At 28.6% G+C, this 17,421-nt stretch overlaps 2 protein-coding genes across 23 annotated transcripts in view; one reads left to right on the top strand and one right to left on the bottom strand.

Moving 5' to 3' along the window:
• The first annotated feature begins 1,006 nt into the window (after positions 1–1,006).
• LOC114121149 (protein regulator of cytokinesis 1-like) lies at positions 1,007–9,348 on the top strand. Of its 3 annotated transcripts, none has more exons than XM_050203096.1 (14): positions 1,007–1,080; positions 4,222–4,257; positions 5,163–5,328; positions 5,403–5,501; positions 5,656–5,799; positions 5,869–5,988; positions 6,057–6,209; positions 6,273–6,437; positions 6,514–6,737; positions 6,814–6,961; positions 7,066–7,224; positions 7,295–7,423; positions 7,858–8,028; positions 8,778–9,348. In XM_050203096.1, exons 2-14 carry the CDS (start codon positions 4,253–4,255, stop codon positions 9,024–9,026), a joined length of 1,932 nt encoding a protein of 643 aa, XP_050059053.1. In that variant the 5' UTR covers positions 1,007–1,080; positions 4,222–4,252; the 3' UTR covers positions 9,027–9,348. The 3 variants fall into 3 exon arrangements, with proteins under 3 accessions (XP_050059053.1, XP_027839126.2, XP_027839131.2); XM_027983325.2 differs by lacking the exon at positions 1,007–1,080 and adding an exon at positions 2,673–3,069; XM_027983330.2 differs by lacking the exon at positions 1,007–1,080 and adding an exon at positions 3,097–3,188.
• A 205-nt stretch (positions 9,349–9,553) lies between these two features.
• Positions 9,554–17,421, bottom strand: part of LOC114121151 (tropomyosin Per a 7.0102) — a 36,655-nt gene continuing 28,787 nt past the window's right edge. For 7 of the 20 annotated variants that reach the window (XM_050203098.1, XM_027983337.2, XM_027983335.2 and 4 more), the window contains 2 exons: positions 16,969–17,047; positions 14,626–15,516 (listed from right to left, as the gene is read on the bottom strand). In XM_050203098.1, coding sequence (XP_050059055.1) covers positions 15,513–15,516; positions 16,969–17,047 — 83 coding nt within the window. In that variant the 3' untranslated portion in view covers positions 14,626–15,512. Of the gene's footprint in view, positions 9,927–13,928; positions 14,349–14,625; positions 15,517–16,964; positions 17,048–17,421 lie in introns of those variants that run through there. The other 13 variants (XM_027983346.2, XM_027983347.2, XM_027983344.2 and 10 more) reach the window with 4 other exon arrangements.

Here is a 17,421-nt window from a genome sequence, read left to right as displayed (position 1 = left end):
TTAAGTATGATATTTTTAAAATTATGATAAAAAAAGTTATTGGTATAAAATATTGACAATATATTTAATATTTTTATGTAATTTCAACATCGTAATAATTTTTTTCTTTTAATTTTATAATATTGAAAAACTAAAATGGTACATAATATCAAAAATTACTAAATATTATATTATATAGTTAGAACGGAGTGTGAAAATTATATTTAAAACGGATGTCTATAGGGCAGCGCTACCTAACAACAAAAGTAAACGTTATTCTCGGCCACGTTCTTAAGATATTCTAAAACACAGCGGTAGATAGTGCTGTCGCTACCATTTATAAAATATTTTCGTGTACATATAATATTATCAATAAATTAATGACATAGACGCTGTTCATTTACCTCTTAAAATACCACTTTTCTTCAATCGCGTATAAATTAATTGGCCACTGACTCCAGCCTCCAGTGCTTCCCAGAAAATATCCAAGTGAGCAATATTTTTATTTGTAAAATATGAATTTATTATAATATCTTAATTAATATAAATATTTTTTATACTTGGAACAATCTTTTAAGATGTATAAAACATGCAAATCAATTAAAAATGTTCAAAAGAATGTTCAAATGTACATTAAAAAGTAAGGAGAGGGATATAGAGATAGATTATATTATGCTCTAGAAGCAAAAATAAACTCCAAAATATGCATTTATAAATTATATGAAAAATAAAATTACGTAAGTAGTATTATGTAGTTTTGTCAACGTATTTTAGCATTTATAACTTACCTACTCTGCGATTTTTATGGTTGTGTAAGCCAAATATTAGGTATGCAAAAGCTACAATAGTCTTTTACCATAGTTAGTTATCACACTCATCAATCATCAATGGTATAATTTATTGTACATATTATCATATATTTTATTCTTTAATAGTTTATATTATATATACCTATTTAATAATTAATTATTTATATTTATCACTAAATTGTATTTATTATTTTGTCTAACATCAACCATAAGTCTGGAATCTGGATCGTAATTCATAACTGGGTTTTCTGGAGTAACTACTAAATACTGAGTGATTGTGAATTTCTAAAAGGTAAGTACCTAACTAAACATTAAACGCACAATAATAACCTATGATTTAAGAGGACGTAGACGTAACTAGGATTTAATAGTTACAGCCACGAACTAAGATATTATATCTCAGTAGGTAGGTACGTGGTGAAAGCCTTACGGGAGCTTTAGAATCCTAGAAAACCAAAGTTCAAAAATCAAAATTGACCTTGGCTTATAAATATTGCACGTTGCTTTACACCAAATTGTCCAAACTTTTATTTAATTACATATTTACATTGAAACAAACTTACGATGAATGCTATACTACATATTTAAGCCTCAAGTAGTTATGTATTAAATTGTTAGATTAAAAATTCGTAGGTACAGTAACGCCTATAAGAAAAAATTGTAACTTCGTATTACTTTCGAAAATTCATACTACAATAAATTTGTTCAATGGAGAGCTATAGGAGACTTTCCAATGTCAACATATGTATTTTGACAACAACCGTCAACCATATAAATTTGTCAATTATTGTGATTCGCAATATAAATATTTCACGTTATTACACGTTAGTCGTAGTACCCATAGTTCAAGGTCACGGGTATATCGTTAAGTTCGTAACAACGGTATAAAATATACAAACATACAAAATAGGTACTCTATACGCACAACGCATAATAATATAATAATAAAAATAGGTATTTGAAATTCAAATGTCAAAAACATGAACTATTATTTTAAATTTGTGGACAAAAGGTATACCTAACTCACTATGACGTTCTTGTTCTTAAACTCGGAACTTGGTATTATAAACAGTCGTCGCGTTATGATTTGGGCACTTCAGAAGTTCAGAACGATAAAACTTGACAGTTGACATGATTATTCAAATTTGTAGGAACAAGATGCCAAATAGAAAATTTTTTCGAAATATCGAATAAACGAAGCACGGTATTCTTTATTACCACTTCAAAGAAAAATCATAAATCATACGGTACTTACTACTTAGGTATAGTATATTATGTCTATAGATTTTTTGCGTTATTCTATAAATATCGAATAGCGTACTACGCGTTTTGAGTTAATCTTGTTTTAAAAGAATATCATCATTCATCATCGTCAATGTCGAACATATTTCCACTTTCCCGTCCTGAACTCATAGTGTCGCAACAAGTGTCGAGTTTTTTAATTAAAAAGTGATATTAAATGTTAGCCAAAATCGGTTATGTAATCTTTTATTATAATATAGAGTCGGAAAATATCTGTACCCAGCGGCCAGCCCAAAAACGTGTTTATTACGTTAAGACGATAATGACTAAAAACCGGTGGTGTCTGTAGTCACAATGTAAGTTGTTGTATGATGTTATATTATGCATAACATGGGCGTATATCATATTAATTATTATTATCGTGAGGGTTGTTCGTTGAGGAATTCACAGATTTCTATACATTTTTAAGTATAGATATCTGTGAAGGAATTTGTACCCGCCAAGCTCGAAGGCTACTGACGGGAAAACCAAAGCACACAACCGAGTGTCCGGCACGTCCGCCATGCGACAACCGCCACCGTTCGACGGTCGTTTAGTCGTACTCCGCCAGTGTCAGTTCGTCGCTCCACGCCCTTGCGAACCACTGCGAACGCGATAGTAGCGCTGGACACCAGTCTGTGGCGATCGGCGTAACCAAAAACCGTTAAAAAAATAACCGTCCAACACTGACGATACGTCGCACATTCGTATTTCGTGCGTCCCCATTCGTCGTCTCGTCGATATTGTCAGTTGATGGTTTTTGAATTTCTGTTGTTTTGATCGTACTGCGACGCGCAACTGCCGACTCCTATTACGGGTCACGGCATTCGATATTTTATTATTTTTGAACGACAACTGTCGCATCGCTCGCTATCGTAATAAAAAAAAAAACCGGTTGACTTACCACTACCATCGATGCCAAACACTTCTGTTTTACCGCCGTCGAGAAAATAGAAAGCATGTCGTCCATCATGTTCGGATCACCGTCGTTGAAAGACGAGTAAGTACATTACTAGTATATTATTATAATGCTCGTCTAAGTATGTGGGCTTCGACGGAACGCAAAAGCCGTGATGCACAATTTTCGTCACAACACCTATTTATCCGCAAAATATTACGGTAATAATTTGACACGAACAATATTGGAATTTTTATTTTTTCTATAATTATATAATTTATCTGACGACCGGTCTAATGCGTATTAATAACTACTGTTTGGTATTTACCCAAGTGCCTGTGCGTTTCGTCCTGTTCGTCGTTTTAATTTGTCTTGTACGACTTTATGAATATTTTAACAATTTTATTTTGTCCTGTGTATTTGGATACGAATATACTGGGTTCTGTACATGATATAATATTTTAGTGTCGGTTGACGAGATGATTCTACACATCATTATAATCTTATAGTGCTCTTTTATCTTAAACAAACTATTATCTAGGTAGGTATTAACATTAATTTAGTACTTGGATGTACCTACAAAAAAAAATACTCTGAATGGTAGCAATATGAATTGCATCTTACTTACTCTGTATTGGATAACAATGAGAGGTTAAATTTAAAATGTTGTCATATTCTGTGGGAAGTACCTAAATTTTATACTGACCTATGTACCTATTATAAATATTTAGATTTATTGAGTTTTTGTCCTGACATTTTCGTCTAATACCAAGTCACCAATAGCCTTAGTATAGTGCTAATGCATTATGAATATTAATCAATGCCAAATACTTATAGGTATTTGTAAAATATAGTATGAGGCAAACTAGGTACATCATACAACACTAGAGGGATTAACATAATATCAGTCAGGTCATTTGGTGTAGGGGTACATATCATTAAATTATTTAAGGATTATTATTTATTACAAGTGTATATATAAATACACTTAATTGTCTACAGTAAATATCTAGATTAGATAAATATATAGCAACTTAGTCTTTCTAATTGAAGTTTATTCCATATGAGAAAATAAACTATGGGCTAAATATTGTGCATAATGATGAATTATATTTCTAGTACTCAATTAGAGTGCAAATATTGTAAACCAAGCTCTAAAATTAAATTGACTTTTGAACTTTTTAATAATTATGTATATTTGTTATAGTTTAGCTGTTTTTTATCCTTTACTTATGTATTTTTCCATTATTTCAGCTCAAGCATTGTACAAAGAAGGGATTCCTCTATGGGGTGAGTTTAATAATTTACGCTATAAAATAATATTTATTGTATTTAGTTCCCTAATTTTTGAACTTTATTAAAAATAAATTACTGTTCATAAATAAACAACTACCTACCTATTTTGTTATTTTATAATAATATTCTTTTCTATACCTATAGTTTGTTATTAAAATATTGAGATCTAAAGTAAGTATACTCAGTGCGCTGAGAGAGCGCAAGTCTGCAGCGACCAAAATCGGTTTTACTGCGCAACCCCAAACGTCACTCAGCCATAGGGAAACCAGTTTTGATAGCAGGGAAATACAGAAGGATGCGCAGAACTTGATAGCCGACTTGCACTCTTTCGGTGCACTCAGTATAGATGTCTACTTCTTTTACTTAATAGATTGTCTATAAATTACAATGAATTCAACATGTTATTTTTTGTTTTTGTGAAAACATATTCAAAGAAACGATTGTAGCTACCTAGTTTAGGATTACCTACTTCTATAATTATTTAAATACTCATATAAAATATATAATGAATACAATTAATAAGATACCTAATCTATATAAACTTATTCAATAAGTAAATAAAAATATGTATGTTAGATATATATTTGAATTTATATTTCTAAACTAAACAATAACCATAGCAAAAATAAAAAATAAATTTTAAGTTTACAAATCATAATGTTACTTCAATATCTTCCTATTACTTAATAAATAAACTTATTTAATCAATTTGTATAAATTAGTTAAGTTGCAAAAATGTAATTCCTAGTAAGCCCCAAATCCCAATTTACTTGTAAAAACTTAAACACTAAATATAAATGTTAATTTTTTGTTTTTCTAAAAATTATTAAGATAACTAAATTCCTTAAAATGTCATTATTATAATATTTAAGTTTAAAATAATTTTATTTGATCTATAGTCCAGGTATGGATAAAATACAACTTATTTTGGATGAAATTTATGAATATTCAAAGAAAGAAATCCTAAAAGTACAACGTAATCTAGATGTTATCTATGGAAGTTATTCAGATGAAAAGAAAAATGGCATAAATCAACTTCATGAACATTTAAAAGCCCATGTAACTGTAAGAAATAAATAGAGTATTATCACTATAGGTATTCAATTTCATTTCTTTAATTTAATTGTTTTATTTTTCAGTCATTTTTAGATGAAGTTGTTTTAGAATCAGAAAAAGACAAAAATAATATTATAAAAGATATTGAAGAATTATTGGCCGAAAAAGAAGTTTTAGAAAAGGTTAGTTGTATACATTTTATTTTTAGAAAAAAACCAGGACAGGTGTTGAAACTTTATTTACTTATATAAACAATAGTCTTATGTCAAGTATAGTTAGCGTTTCCTTATGTTAACTTATAGTCTTGAGTGTGTTGATAATTATTTATAAATTTAGGAACTACAAATGCATATTTCAATTGATGACCACAATGATGCTACTCCATTAATTGATGTTCAAATCAATATCGATAAATCTCTACAAGAATGTAGAAAAATAAAAGAACAACGCATGACAGAACTTCATAAACTTCAAGAAGAAGTAATTATAACTTATTACTTTATACCCCATTACCTTTTAATTGTAATATGTATTGTATATTTTTAACAGGAAAAACAAATTTGTCAATTACTAAATGAAAAACCCACATACTCAGGCGTTACAGAAATGCCTTCTGCAACACTGCTGGAAAATATCAAAAGTCATCTTATAGATTTAAAAAATACCCAAGTACTGTTATTATATGTTATTTTTAATGACTTAGCAATATTTTATAGTATAGTTTACCTAATGTTTAGATTAAACGTCGGTCTACATTTTTGGAACAAAAAAGTAAAGTTGAATTGTTACTAGCAGATCTAGGAGAAATACCAATTTTACAGTTTGATAAATTGGTATTAGGGGATCCAAACCAGTTTCAACTGTCAAAATCGAACTTAGATGAACTTCAAGTATTATTTACATTTTCATTTTTAATTTGAAAAGTTATTAACTATTTTTATTTATTTTAACAGAAATTGATTAAACGCTTAGAAAATCAAACAGAAAATCAAAAATGCATGGCTATGGAATTAAGAACCAAATTAAATTCACTATGGGATCGTTTACAAATCGATGTTTCTTATAGAGAACATTTTGTCAGTACAAAAAAAGGATTTGGCAAAACTGTTATACAAGATGTACTTATATAAATTTTACTCTGTTTTTATATTCATTATTTAAACTTTATTTTATATAATTATTTTTATTTTTTAGCTTAAAGTAGAAGTTGAAAGATGTGAGACCTTAAAAAAAGAAAACATAAAACAATTTATCGAAAAATTACGAAGTGAATTAAATGACTTGTGGGATAGATGTCACTTTGGCGACCGCCAAAGAAAACAGTGTCAAGTTTATTATAGCACTGAGTATAATGAAGATGTAATGGATATATTAGATATAGAGGTTGATAATGCCAAAAAATTCTATACTGATAACATGTAAGGGTGTATAATAATAATGAAAAATTGTCTTTAATGTTTACTAATTAAACTACATAAAATGTTTTATTTTTAGTTCTATTTATCATTTAATTGAAGAAAGAGAACATTTATGGAATAAGATGATTATGATGCAAGAACAAGCAAATGATCCAGCTAGACTTTGGCAAAACAGAGGTGGACAATTATTAAAGGAAGAAAAAGAAAGAAAAGTTATACAAAAAGTAAATTTTATTTCAATAAACATACATTTTAATTTTACCAACACTCAACTATTATATTATTGTTTTTAAGACTTATACTTAAACATTATTATCATGTTAATTAGGAACTACCAAGAGTAGAAAGAGAATTAAAGAACCAATTACAATCATATGAACTACGGGAAAATAAAATATTCTATTATAGAGACGAAAGATTAATTGATTTTATGGAAAGGCAGTGGGATGAATTAAAAAGCAATAAAAAAAATTTACAACAAACAAAGGTACCTATAATGTTCTTTTTTGAGAAGTGATTTAAGTCTGTTAATGTAAAAATTAAAAAAAAAATTTTAGTCCAAGATACAAACAGGAATAAAGCCTCAAACACCTCTGACAGCCACTCGCAGTAAAAGGAAGATAGTCGCTACATCAAGCAACCAAGCTTCTAAGGTCCGTAAAATCGGCATGGACCATAAAGCTGTGGTAACAAAATAATGCTCAAAGAATTTGTATATAGAAATGTTTTATTCGAATTCATTCTTTCTGAATTAAAACTTAAATTTTATTTTATTTTATATTCACCTTGATCATATACTATCTATAACTATTAAATACAATTATATTACTTTTAAGTAACTAGTTAGACCTCGTTTATCAGACTTACCTATTTATCTGACCTTAATATAATAACGGGTGTCTTTTAACTTTTATTGTTAATTTTTAATTTTTGGTAAAAGTGCAGTGAATCAAAAGATTGTTCATAATATTTTGATAATTTCAAACATATGTTTTATACTGAGTCACATAATTGTCTTAGCTATGTCAAATAAACGAGGTTCTGCCTAGTGTAAGTACAATTGATTGTTTTATACTACTTGTCATACATGATATTATTAGTTTTGTTTATTTATGTTTAGGTTACTCCAAGAAGACAATTATTTAATTTCCATAATACTAATGTGGCTACATTAGTTCCATTAAACTCAACTAAACTACAAGAAGTAAATCTAACAACAACAAGACCGCATCCAACCTTTCATGGATCTAATGATGAAAATGGATCTGTTGAATCCTATGCAACCTTCCAGGTTTGAATTACGTGAGATAATGCGTTCCACACATAATTACTTCTTTGTGTGTGAATATAATTTCTATCGCTTAAATAATTCATAACAATAAAATTAGTATTACTGTAAAGTGTAAATATTTCTTTAATGTTAATCTTTGGTATATTTTATCTTATATTTGAATTTTCTCAGTGGTATTATTAAAACTGTATATTGTTATATGAACATAATTTAATTTCTATTGATTGACCAATAACTAATAATATATAACACCAAAAAAAAGTCAAGTGATCTTAAATTAATATACATAACTTGTTTTTAAGTGTACTAATAAAATTTACGGTTTACTAAATTAAAAATTAAGAACAGTGAAAAACAGATACATCTGATATTTCATTATATATTGTAGTTTAATAATAAACTTTAGTAATTCTTATTATTTTTTTTTGTATGAATGTTAAAAAATATAAAATGTAATGATTGGTATTTACGTCAAATAAATTTGTATACATTTCATGTTGTTATTTTTTTTTTTTATGAATAATTTTTTAAAAAATTGATTCATTACACTTTTATAATTGGCTGGCTTTGTATCGTGTACTATATTGTACATGAAGATTATATTATAAAATAAATTGACAATACTCACCTTTTATTCTCTCATTGCATGATTTACTAAACTAAAAATGTATTCCCATAGTTATATTTAGCAAGATCGCTTTTTATGCTTAATGATCTTAATCAAATACTAACTGTTTTAAATATTTCAGGAACATCTTGAATCTAAAAAGCATAGGTTGTTTACAAGTCCAACTACCAAAAGTGTATTGAGGGAACCAAATACAACATTTATTACACCAAGGAAACCATTAACGAAGACACCCATTAAAGGATCTCAAATCCCAATACCAACTACACCTAAAACGCCATCACGTACAACACCAAGAATGACGCCCAATACACGCACAGTTACCAAACTAACGCGAACTATAAACAACAAACTTCCCATAATTTTTTAACCATGATTTATAAACTTTTTAATCAACTAACTGTTTGTTTTTTTTCTATTTGTCTTCTTGTATAGTTTGTTATTTAAATTTATATTGTGTCAGTATTATATGTAAGGAATTTTCAGATAAACATTTGTGAATTTTAAATTAATAATTTTGTAAATTTGTATTACAATTTAATATATGGTACTTAATACTATTTACACCAATAAATTACATCATTTGTTTGTTAAATTAATATTTTTATTAAAAAATAAAATGTATAATCAAAAAGCTATTTCATATAATTTAAAAATGTTTGATTGTTTTAATATACATTAATGTTATTATCTGCACAATTGTATATATTAAGTATTGTGCAAAAGATGTATTGTTTTGATACTGAAGACCATATACACAAACTTGAAACTATTGTATTTTAATTTTAATTATAATATTTTGTTTTTTACCTTCAAATATTTACATTTAGTGTACTGTTAAGAACATAATATACTATTGTTTATATTAAAATTATAACAAACCAGAATATTGGTAAATGTTAACACATGCAATTTAATTATTAAATATAAACACGTTTACAAGAAAATAACATTCTTATTAGTAATATATTTTTAAAAAATGGTGATCCTCGTGTTAAAATTGTTTCATTTATATGCAGTATATTGACTCAAAAGCATTTTTTAAGTATTATGCAAGTCAAAAACAATGTGAAGATAATATAAAAGCTAAAAATGTATTTTCTTTTTTTTAATTACTGATACTTGGCTTAAAATAGAAAAATACGAATAGACAGTAATTGATCACTAAATTATGCGTTAGTTTTATTTGATTAGTATGCTGCTAAATCATATGACTGGCCAATTTGATCAGCAATAACTCGATACTCTTGTTTGGCAGTGTCAAGTTTTTCTAAAATAAATAATTGAAGTATTAGTCGCATGCATGTTAATGAGTAATCAAAGACAAAAAATCAGTTATTTACATTGGCTCTTTTGTTACTTTGTTAGTGTTAGCAAAACAATAACTTTTTATCAAAAACTGTATACCTACATGATAATTTGCAAACCATATTCAACACTCTGCTTGTATAATATTCTTTTAAATGCATTATTGACTAATATTATAGCTTAACCATTACTTTGTTTCTAAGATTTATTATTTTGGGTTATTTGTAATATTTTTTAAGAATTCAGTAAACGTTGTAATGGTAAAGTTCTACTTGAATCCGCGTAATGCTGTAGTAGGTAGGTACACTAAAATAAATTCTTATCTACCAGTAGCCAGCATGTAGGTACCTAGTTAAAAAGTCTATTGTAAACCATGATTAACTAATTTAAATAATTTAATTATTTAGTTAATCATTTTATAAACTATTTAATTTAACAAGCGGTGATTAAAAATATGTACTTGTATTATTAATTTATTATCATGTACAGGATTGACAGCTGTAGAAAACACGTACCTACGTAAGATAAAAAATCAAATAATTTATATAATTGTTATTCGGTAGGTTAACTCAACTACTAGAAATTTTAAAATTGTTTTTATTAATATAAAAAGAGAATTTTATACTATTTGTTTGTTTAAATAATATCTTAAATACCCTACTTAAAATTAAAAAAAAATAAAGACGAGGCTTCGGCGGGCTTCACCCCCTCTAAATAAGTTTGTCAGTCACTACTATGACGTGCTAGTGTTACATGTACCAGGTATAGGTATACATTATTGTATCTATTGGCTATTGGTAGTTGATTCTTATAATATAATACCTTATACAACCCACCTATTACCTAATATATTTTGCTACGCATCATATTAAGTAATTGTAAATATTGTTATATTATAGTAGTGATAATTATTAAATTATAAAGATGTGGATGTCTACGCCAGATATAGCTCGGACAGCTAGGCATCTATGTACCTATTACGGTAGTACTTTCACCACATGATTATTTTGTCTAATGAATAATGATAATAGATTTATTCACATTTTTATTATAAATAATAAAATATAGGTTCCTCGTTTCACAACTCACGTTTATGTATTATAATTAATATGCTTATAGGTTTTACAATATGCAGATTATCCACCAACCTACGGGTTATGGTCTGTCTATAAATAATTAATATTAAGTGCGTATGAAATATGAATAGATATGGTACAGTTTATGTACCACTAAACTACCTATCTGAACGGCTGAAAATCTCTGTTTTTCCGTGTCATATAATATAATAAATATCAATTATAGATCTTAAAATCCTTTTCCTTTACTATTATAAGTGTAAATGATATAATATAAATCCTTGTTTGAATTATAAGTGTTGTGTAAATACACTGAAATACCTACTCATCTATTACCTAACCTAACCTGATTAAACATGATCTGCAGGGTAGGTATAGGCTGCAGTAGGTACATTGTTCGAGATTTTTTTCGAAAATGTACCTAACAAGAGTTTGTCATTTGAAATCATAGAATTTTATCACCATATACGTGGCATTTACTACACGTCTATATAGGTTTTGATATTGTTTTATTTTCTAATCTTATTTTTATTTTTTATTGATTCTTTACAAGCCGATAAAAGCCATTTCGCCAAGTCCGTGTACAGCTACGTCTGAGCTATATAAAATTAATTCACTTTCATAATCATAGTAATATAATATAATACATAGCTCAACAGTTGCAACTATATATTTCGATAGTATGGCTATACATAATAGCTGGTACCTTACCTCTATTACACAGTCACACAGATACCGATCGTGTCCATGTATGTATAAAATACATTGTGGCAACTGGTAAGTACCTATATATGGATACATAATAATATGATCTGTCGTCGGTGTCCACATTGACATTGGGTTTTTTTTTAAGTATTATATAGGTAAGTACGGTTAATATATTGCCTAATCGCGTTATCTCATTGAGATTTTACGTAATATTACGACGACATGACTGTACGCAGATTTTTAAGTGTTTATAATTTAAATATTATTTATTTCACATTTTCACCACCCCACTTTGTTTTTATACCTACAGTTGTGCAATATGAAAATAGGCATCTTCCCAATGTTCAAGAATTTTAATCGCTCAATTATAGTTTTTTTTTTTTTTGTACCTCTACCGAGACATGGGCACATACTATATAGTCGCGGAACGAATCATTCAGATCAATATTACCTACCTATACAATTATACTCGGCGAAAAATTTAAAAACGAATTGTAGATTAGGGAAACATAAAAATTATACTACAAAGTATAAATAAATCTGTATCAGAAATGCAAAACTGCAGTGCAGTCTGGACCCATAGCGACCAGAATAATTAAGAGCACAAAGTACGGTTCAATATAAAAAAGCTAGTTCGTGACCTAAATTTAGAGCAAAGACACGCCAACGTCTAACCATACCTATAAATCGTAGTTGGCATTTAGCTAGCTGATGAGTTAATTTCTAACGTTCGTTTTATAAAACAATTTCCTCGTTATATGCAAACCTGTAGCCAACGTATAATAAATAAAAGAAGTCACGTAACTTCAGTGCGTCACATAACTACTGACATGTACGCTTTAACGAAATGTAATGGGTTACAATCAATAATGGGTTAGGTTAGGTAACGTTTTCAGAAAACATTATATTATTGTTTGATTTGATGTTTATTATTGCACATGATAATATGTATATATTAACATTTTTTAATATTTTATAAATGATCGAGTTGACCTGGAATTACACTTTAATCGGGTTCCACCAGTGTCGCATACGTCAATTGTCTTCTTATAGTTACCTAACCTCATCCATAACATACGAATTTACTATTATTTGCTTTATTTTTGTTTTGTCGTCTCGTAGGTATATCTGCAGGCATTATTATATCAAGCGAGTACGACCACGGAGACGGAGCACACGAATTTGTTCTCGGAAATTATCGTTTTATTTTTCTTTTGAGGTCAACGTTTATTATAACGCTCTCGTGTAGGTGTATCGCGAATATATAATAATACACATATCTGCGATGTCTACTGCTAACTGCTGTCCAAATATTTAAGGTAAAACGCACATTTATTTTGGTAAATAATTTTCTAGAACAAAAATATAAGATTTATCTACGCCTAGTGCCAGTCGATATCCCTGTATAGTAGGTGGTATCTCCTGTTACCAATACATGTGTTTTTATACCAAAAGCCTAACTCATCATAATAGATATTTGATATTCAAAAGTTATTTTCTCTTCGACATAGCATCGTCTATTGGTCTAAATGGATTATATGTTAACCAAAAAAAAAAAAAAAATGTATAGGTATGTACCATCGTGATGTTATGATTTAAAACTAAATAGCACCTATGCAGTGTTAAAATATAACTAATAGTATAATAATTGTTGTGCAGGGTAATTATAATTCCCCAAAATTTTAATTAACATGTCATTTGTAACATTCGAGTTAATACCAACACGTTTCGTGCCCGTTCTGGTCATCGACATAACAAAATAAATGTTTATCCACTCTGAAATACCACAGAGTATATACACACGATGGCCGAGTTTAAGACGACCTCACTCGCCGATCGCTGTTTTCGTAATTTATATTCTCCGTGAGCTACATATATATATATATATTAGAATGCGAACAAAACAATTTCACGCCAATTGTTTCTCGACGCATCGTTTTCACCAATAATAATAACACTGATGACGTGTGTGGCCGCGAGTTCGTTCGTTAATACCATAATATAATAATATAGCAGGTACACCAGGTAAATTGTAAGTGTATAAAATGTAGAGGACGAGGATAGGCGGATGTGATACAAGGCATGCACAACGACGATGATATGTGTATACAAAATCAAACGTAAAACAATATTAATACGATGTGCAGTGAAATAAAATTAAAATCAAAAACGCATTCGACTGTGTGTAGGTACGGGTGTCTGTATAATTATTATTTATATAATATAATATATTATAATCTCTGGGGGTTTGGAACAAGAAAACCCATTATCAATTTTTCGCAATAACAAACAGTATTAGCATTAATTAACATTTATAATATTTACATGGACAAAAAATAAAAACTGGATGCAAATCTCTGATACCTATATAAAAATCATTAATAATTCGATAAAAATGGGCTGAATACAAATCAACATGCTGATGATAAAATATTGTAAAACACAACAAATAATAAATATAATTTAAGTCATCGATATCGTATCAATATCATGATCATGGCCATCGTTATACTGAACGCGTTAGTCAACAAGTTCAGAGAACGTTTGGTCAAGATCGTCACAAATGTATTTGTATTTCTCTTTCTCGTGAACCAACTCGTCTGCAAAAGAAAACAAAACGAAAATGTTCAAAGCAATCATTTTTTTTTCCAAAATCGCTTTAATATATATAATTTTTTTTCTTTACATTGTTTTATTGGTAAAACATATAGCACTTGGGATGACAATAAATATATGTAAAAAAAAAGTTTTAATAATAATAAATAATAATTCGTAAAATAAGTTATCAGTGATTACGATCTAAAGTGTTAATGAAATAAATCGTCTGTACAATATAAATAAGACGTAGGTAATATATAATATTTATATACCGAGATGATTATATATGAGAAATTATTTTATTTTTTTCATTTATATTTTTATCGTTAGTTATTTGACTAATAACGAAAACAATACAAGCTCTATATAAATCACAAAATACATTTTTTTTTTTTTTAAATAGACATATACAGTTAGACAAAAGTTAGGTTATGGTTTTTTTTTTTAATGTTATATAAATAAAAACTAAGCGTATATATAAATAATAATAACGTTTGGATAAAAATTAATTATATTCAACAGACGTGTTTTTCGAAGAACAAAAAAAAAACATTTTAGGGACGCGTGACGCCACAGCCGGTACAAAGTATTGATAGACATTATACGATTTCACTCGGACAGAGAAAATAGTTATTATAGAAAAATAATCGTTATAATTTTATTTGTAATTATTGACTTCGGGGTAGTCAAAGGTCACACCTACGGCGTTTCATACAATTTTTCTACAAGCGTAAAACAAAGCCGAAATAATATTGTAAAATCAGTAAGCTATAAAATACAATACATTGCAAAACAAAAATTAAATAAATAAATAATAAAAATAAAAATAAAATTTAGGTACAAGTAATTCACTAAAATAAACTAAAAGTTACAAGTTTTGTGTCGAAAAATTTAACGCGTAGACACGGTGTTAGTAGCACTGTATTAAAATTATATTTTGTTGTTTTGTTTATAAAGGGAATGTAGTGTTTGGTAGATGGAGTAGGGTCAGAGACACAGACGATGGAAATGGATGAAATTGAGTGAAATCGTGAGTCGGGAAAGGAAGAGGTCTGAGTGTGTGTATGTGTGTGTGTGTTGTTTGTGTTTAGATGCCATACAAGTCGACAAACGCAAGGTCCAAGCTGTCGCCAATGTCTCTGAATCTCTCCTTTTCGGCGACCAACTCATCTGAAAAGTAAATCGGTTACCACCGGGTCAGTAAAAACGTTCGGACGCAACTCAGGTTTGAGAAAAGAATTTTTGGACAGGACAGTGTCTCGGCAGAAGTGTAAATATATATGTATATATACGTAGAGCCCACATCACATAACCGTAGATACATAGAAAATAAGAGGATGACAAAGCCGAAGAGAATAGTCGAACGGTTTCGCGAATAGAAAATGTTAGTAAGTTTTTAGTATATCTACCATACGAATGGAAAAAAATAATAATATATTTACAATATCGTGTTAATGATTTCTATAAAGGGAAAAATCATATGGAAAAAAACGATATAGTGTTATAACAATAACCTATCCGATAATCGTACACACTTATTAGAAGTTCATTAATCATTAGTAATAGATTTGTGTTTATTTCGAAAATTACAAGGTAGAAATGTTAGTCTAAGTGTTAACAACAGTATCCAAAAGTCATTATTAAAATTAAGTTTTACCCAAAATCAAATATAATAATGTCTGAACATATTTTAATAAATACTGTGTTGGTAGATCATGCGAAGTAAACATTGAAATAATTACTAATTTTTATTAAGTATTAACTTACTATGACCATATACTCAAAAATAATATTGAAAGTTTAAAAGCCAATAAAAGAAATACATTATTTTGTATTATTTTAAATCATAGATTTATCATAAATACATTTTAGGTAGGCGTAATGCATGATGTGTGAATTATTCGTTTTATTCATCATAAAATGTCCATTATGTGTAGTCCTACACTTCGTGCCTATACCTATATCATGCGCTGTAATTGAAACTGTAGGCCAGTCAGTTAACGTCAAGGTGTATTGTTTGAAAAATATGTTCAGAATTGAATACGGATGTATTGTTTTATATAGTATCATGATGTGCGGTACTATTTTATTCGAATTATAAGAAGTGCGGACATTATAAGTAGATTCATAGCCTTCGAATATTCACTAACGGTCGCACACGAAGAAATTAAATGAATCTATGTCCTACGTTACCCCACCATGCTACTTGTGTTATAAAAATGATTTTAAAACTCCCAGTATAAGACCAACATTCGAACGTCGTTTTCGCCAACACGGTGCGTAGATATAAAAATCGAATATGGATGTTAGTGGTAGATAATATAGTAGTTTATAACGTAACTAAGTAGTATATAGTGATAGAAGAAGAAAGAAAAGAAGAAAGTTAAAATTATAAGACTATAAATAAGTGAATTATTAAAATGTGTATAGTCAAACCTGTGCAATAACGAAGTTAGTATGGAGTGCGGAAATGTTAAACAAAACATAAATATAACGAGTGTAAAAGTATAAAAAAAATTGTTTAAAAAATTAAATAATAATATTAGATAATTTTTAATAAGGAGTAGGAAATTTGCTAAGAAGGGACGGGGAAGGAAAACGTGGGACGGTATGTTATTTTACATGTTTTGAATGTCGTGCAGGGTTGCCTCCATTTCCTCTTGTAGATGTTTGTTCTTTTCTTTTTCGCCAGTTAAGTCATCTGTGTTGCGTCAGGTCCACAGCAAAACACACACGCGCATCACACATGAAAACAAAACATTTAGCTAACATGCACAAACAAGTGAAAACTTAAAAAAATAAAATAAAATCAACATCTAAATACAAGTCATTAGACTACTGCAAATAATGTTTAATATCAAAAAATAATAATAAGACTACGAACCAAAAAATGAAACAAATTAATATTATGAAAATACAGAATCAAGGATGAAAAATTAGGGGGGCGCCGAAATGTAAATTTCAATTACTAGAATATTGACGATTATACCTCCCCCCAAACTCCAAAAAAAATACCAAAATTAAAAAAACGTACACCACTTGAATACGCGTATATAGGCGTACATTTTGGTAAGC

The sequence above is a fragment of the Aphis gossypii genome, chromosome 3 (genome assembly GCF_020184175.1).
Source record: "Aphis gossypii isolate Hap1 chromosome 3, ASM2018417v2, whole genome shotgun sequence".
Lineage (NCBI taxonomy): Eukaryota > Metazoa > Arthropoda > Insecta > Hemiptera > Aphididae > Aphis > Aphis gossypii.
The sequence above is the reverse complement of the archived record's forward strand: the minus strand, read 5'-3'. Positions and strand labels throughout refer to the sequence as shown.

Excerpts from the sequence above, each read along its gene's own strand:
- LOC114121149 (XM_027983330.2), top strand. The coding sequence starts at position 3,112 with ATGTGGGCTTCGACGGAACGCAAAAGCCGTGATGCACAATTTTCGTCA. Across the intron at positions 5,800-5,868 it reads TTCATAAACTTCAAGAAGAA|GAAAAACAAATTTGTCAATT; the intron begins GTAATTATAACT and ends TATTTTTAACAG. Across the intron at positions 6,210-6,272 it reads CGAACTTAGATGAACTTCAA|AAATTGATTAAACGCTTAGA; the intron begins GTATTATTTACA and ends TTATTTTAACAG.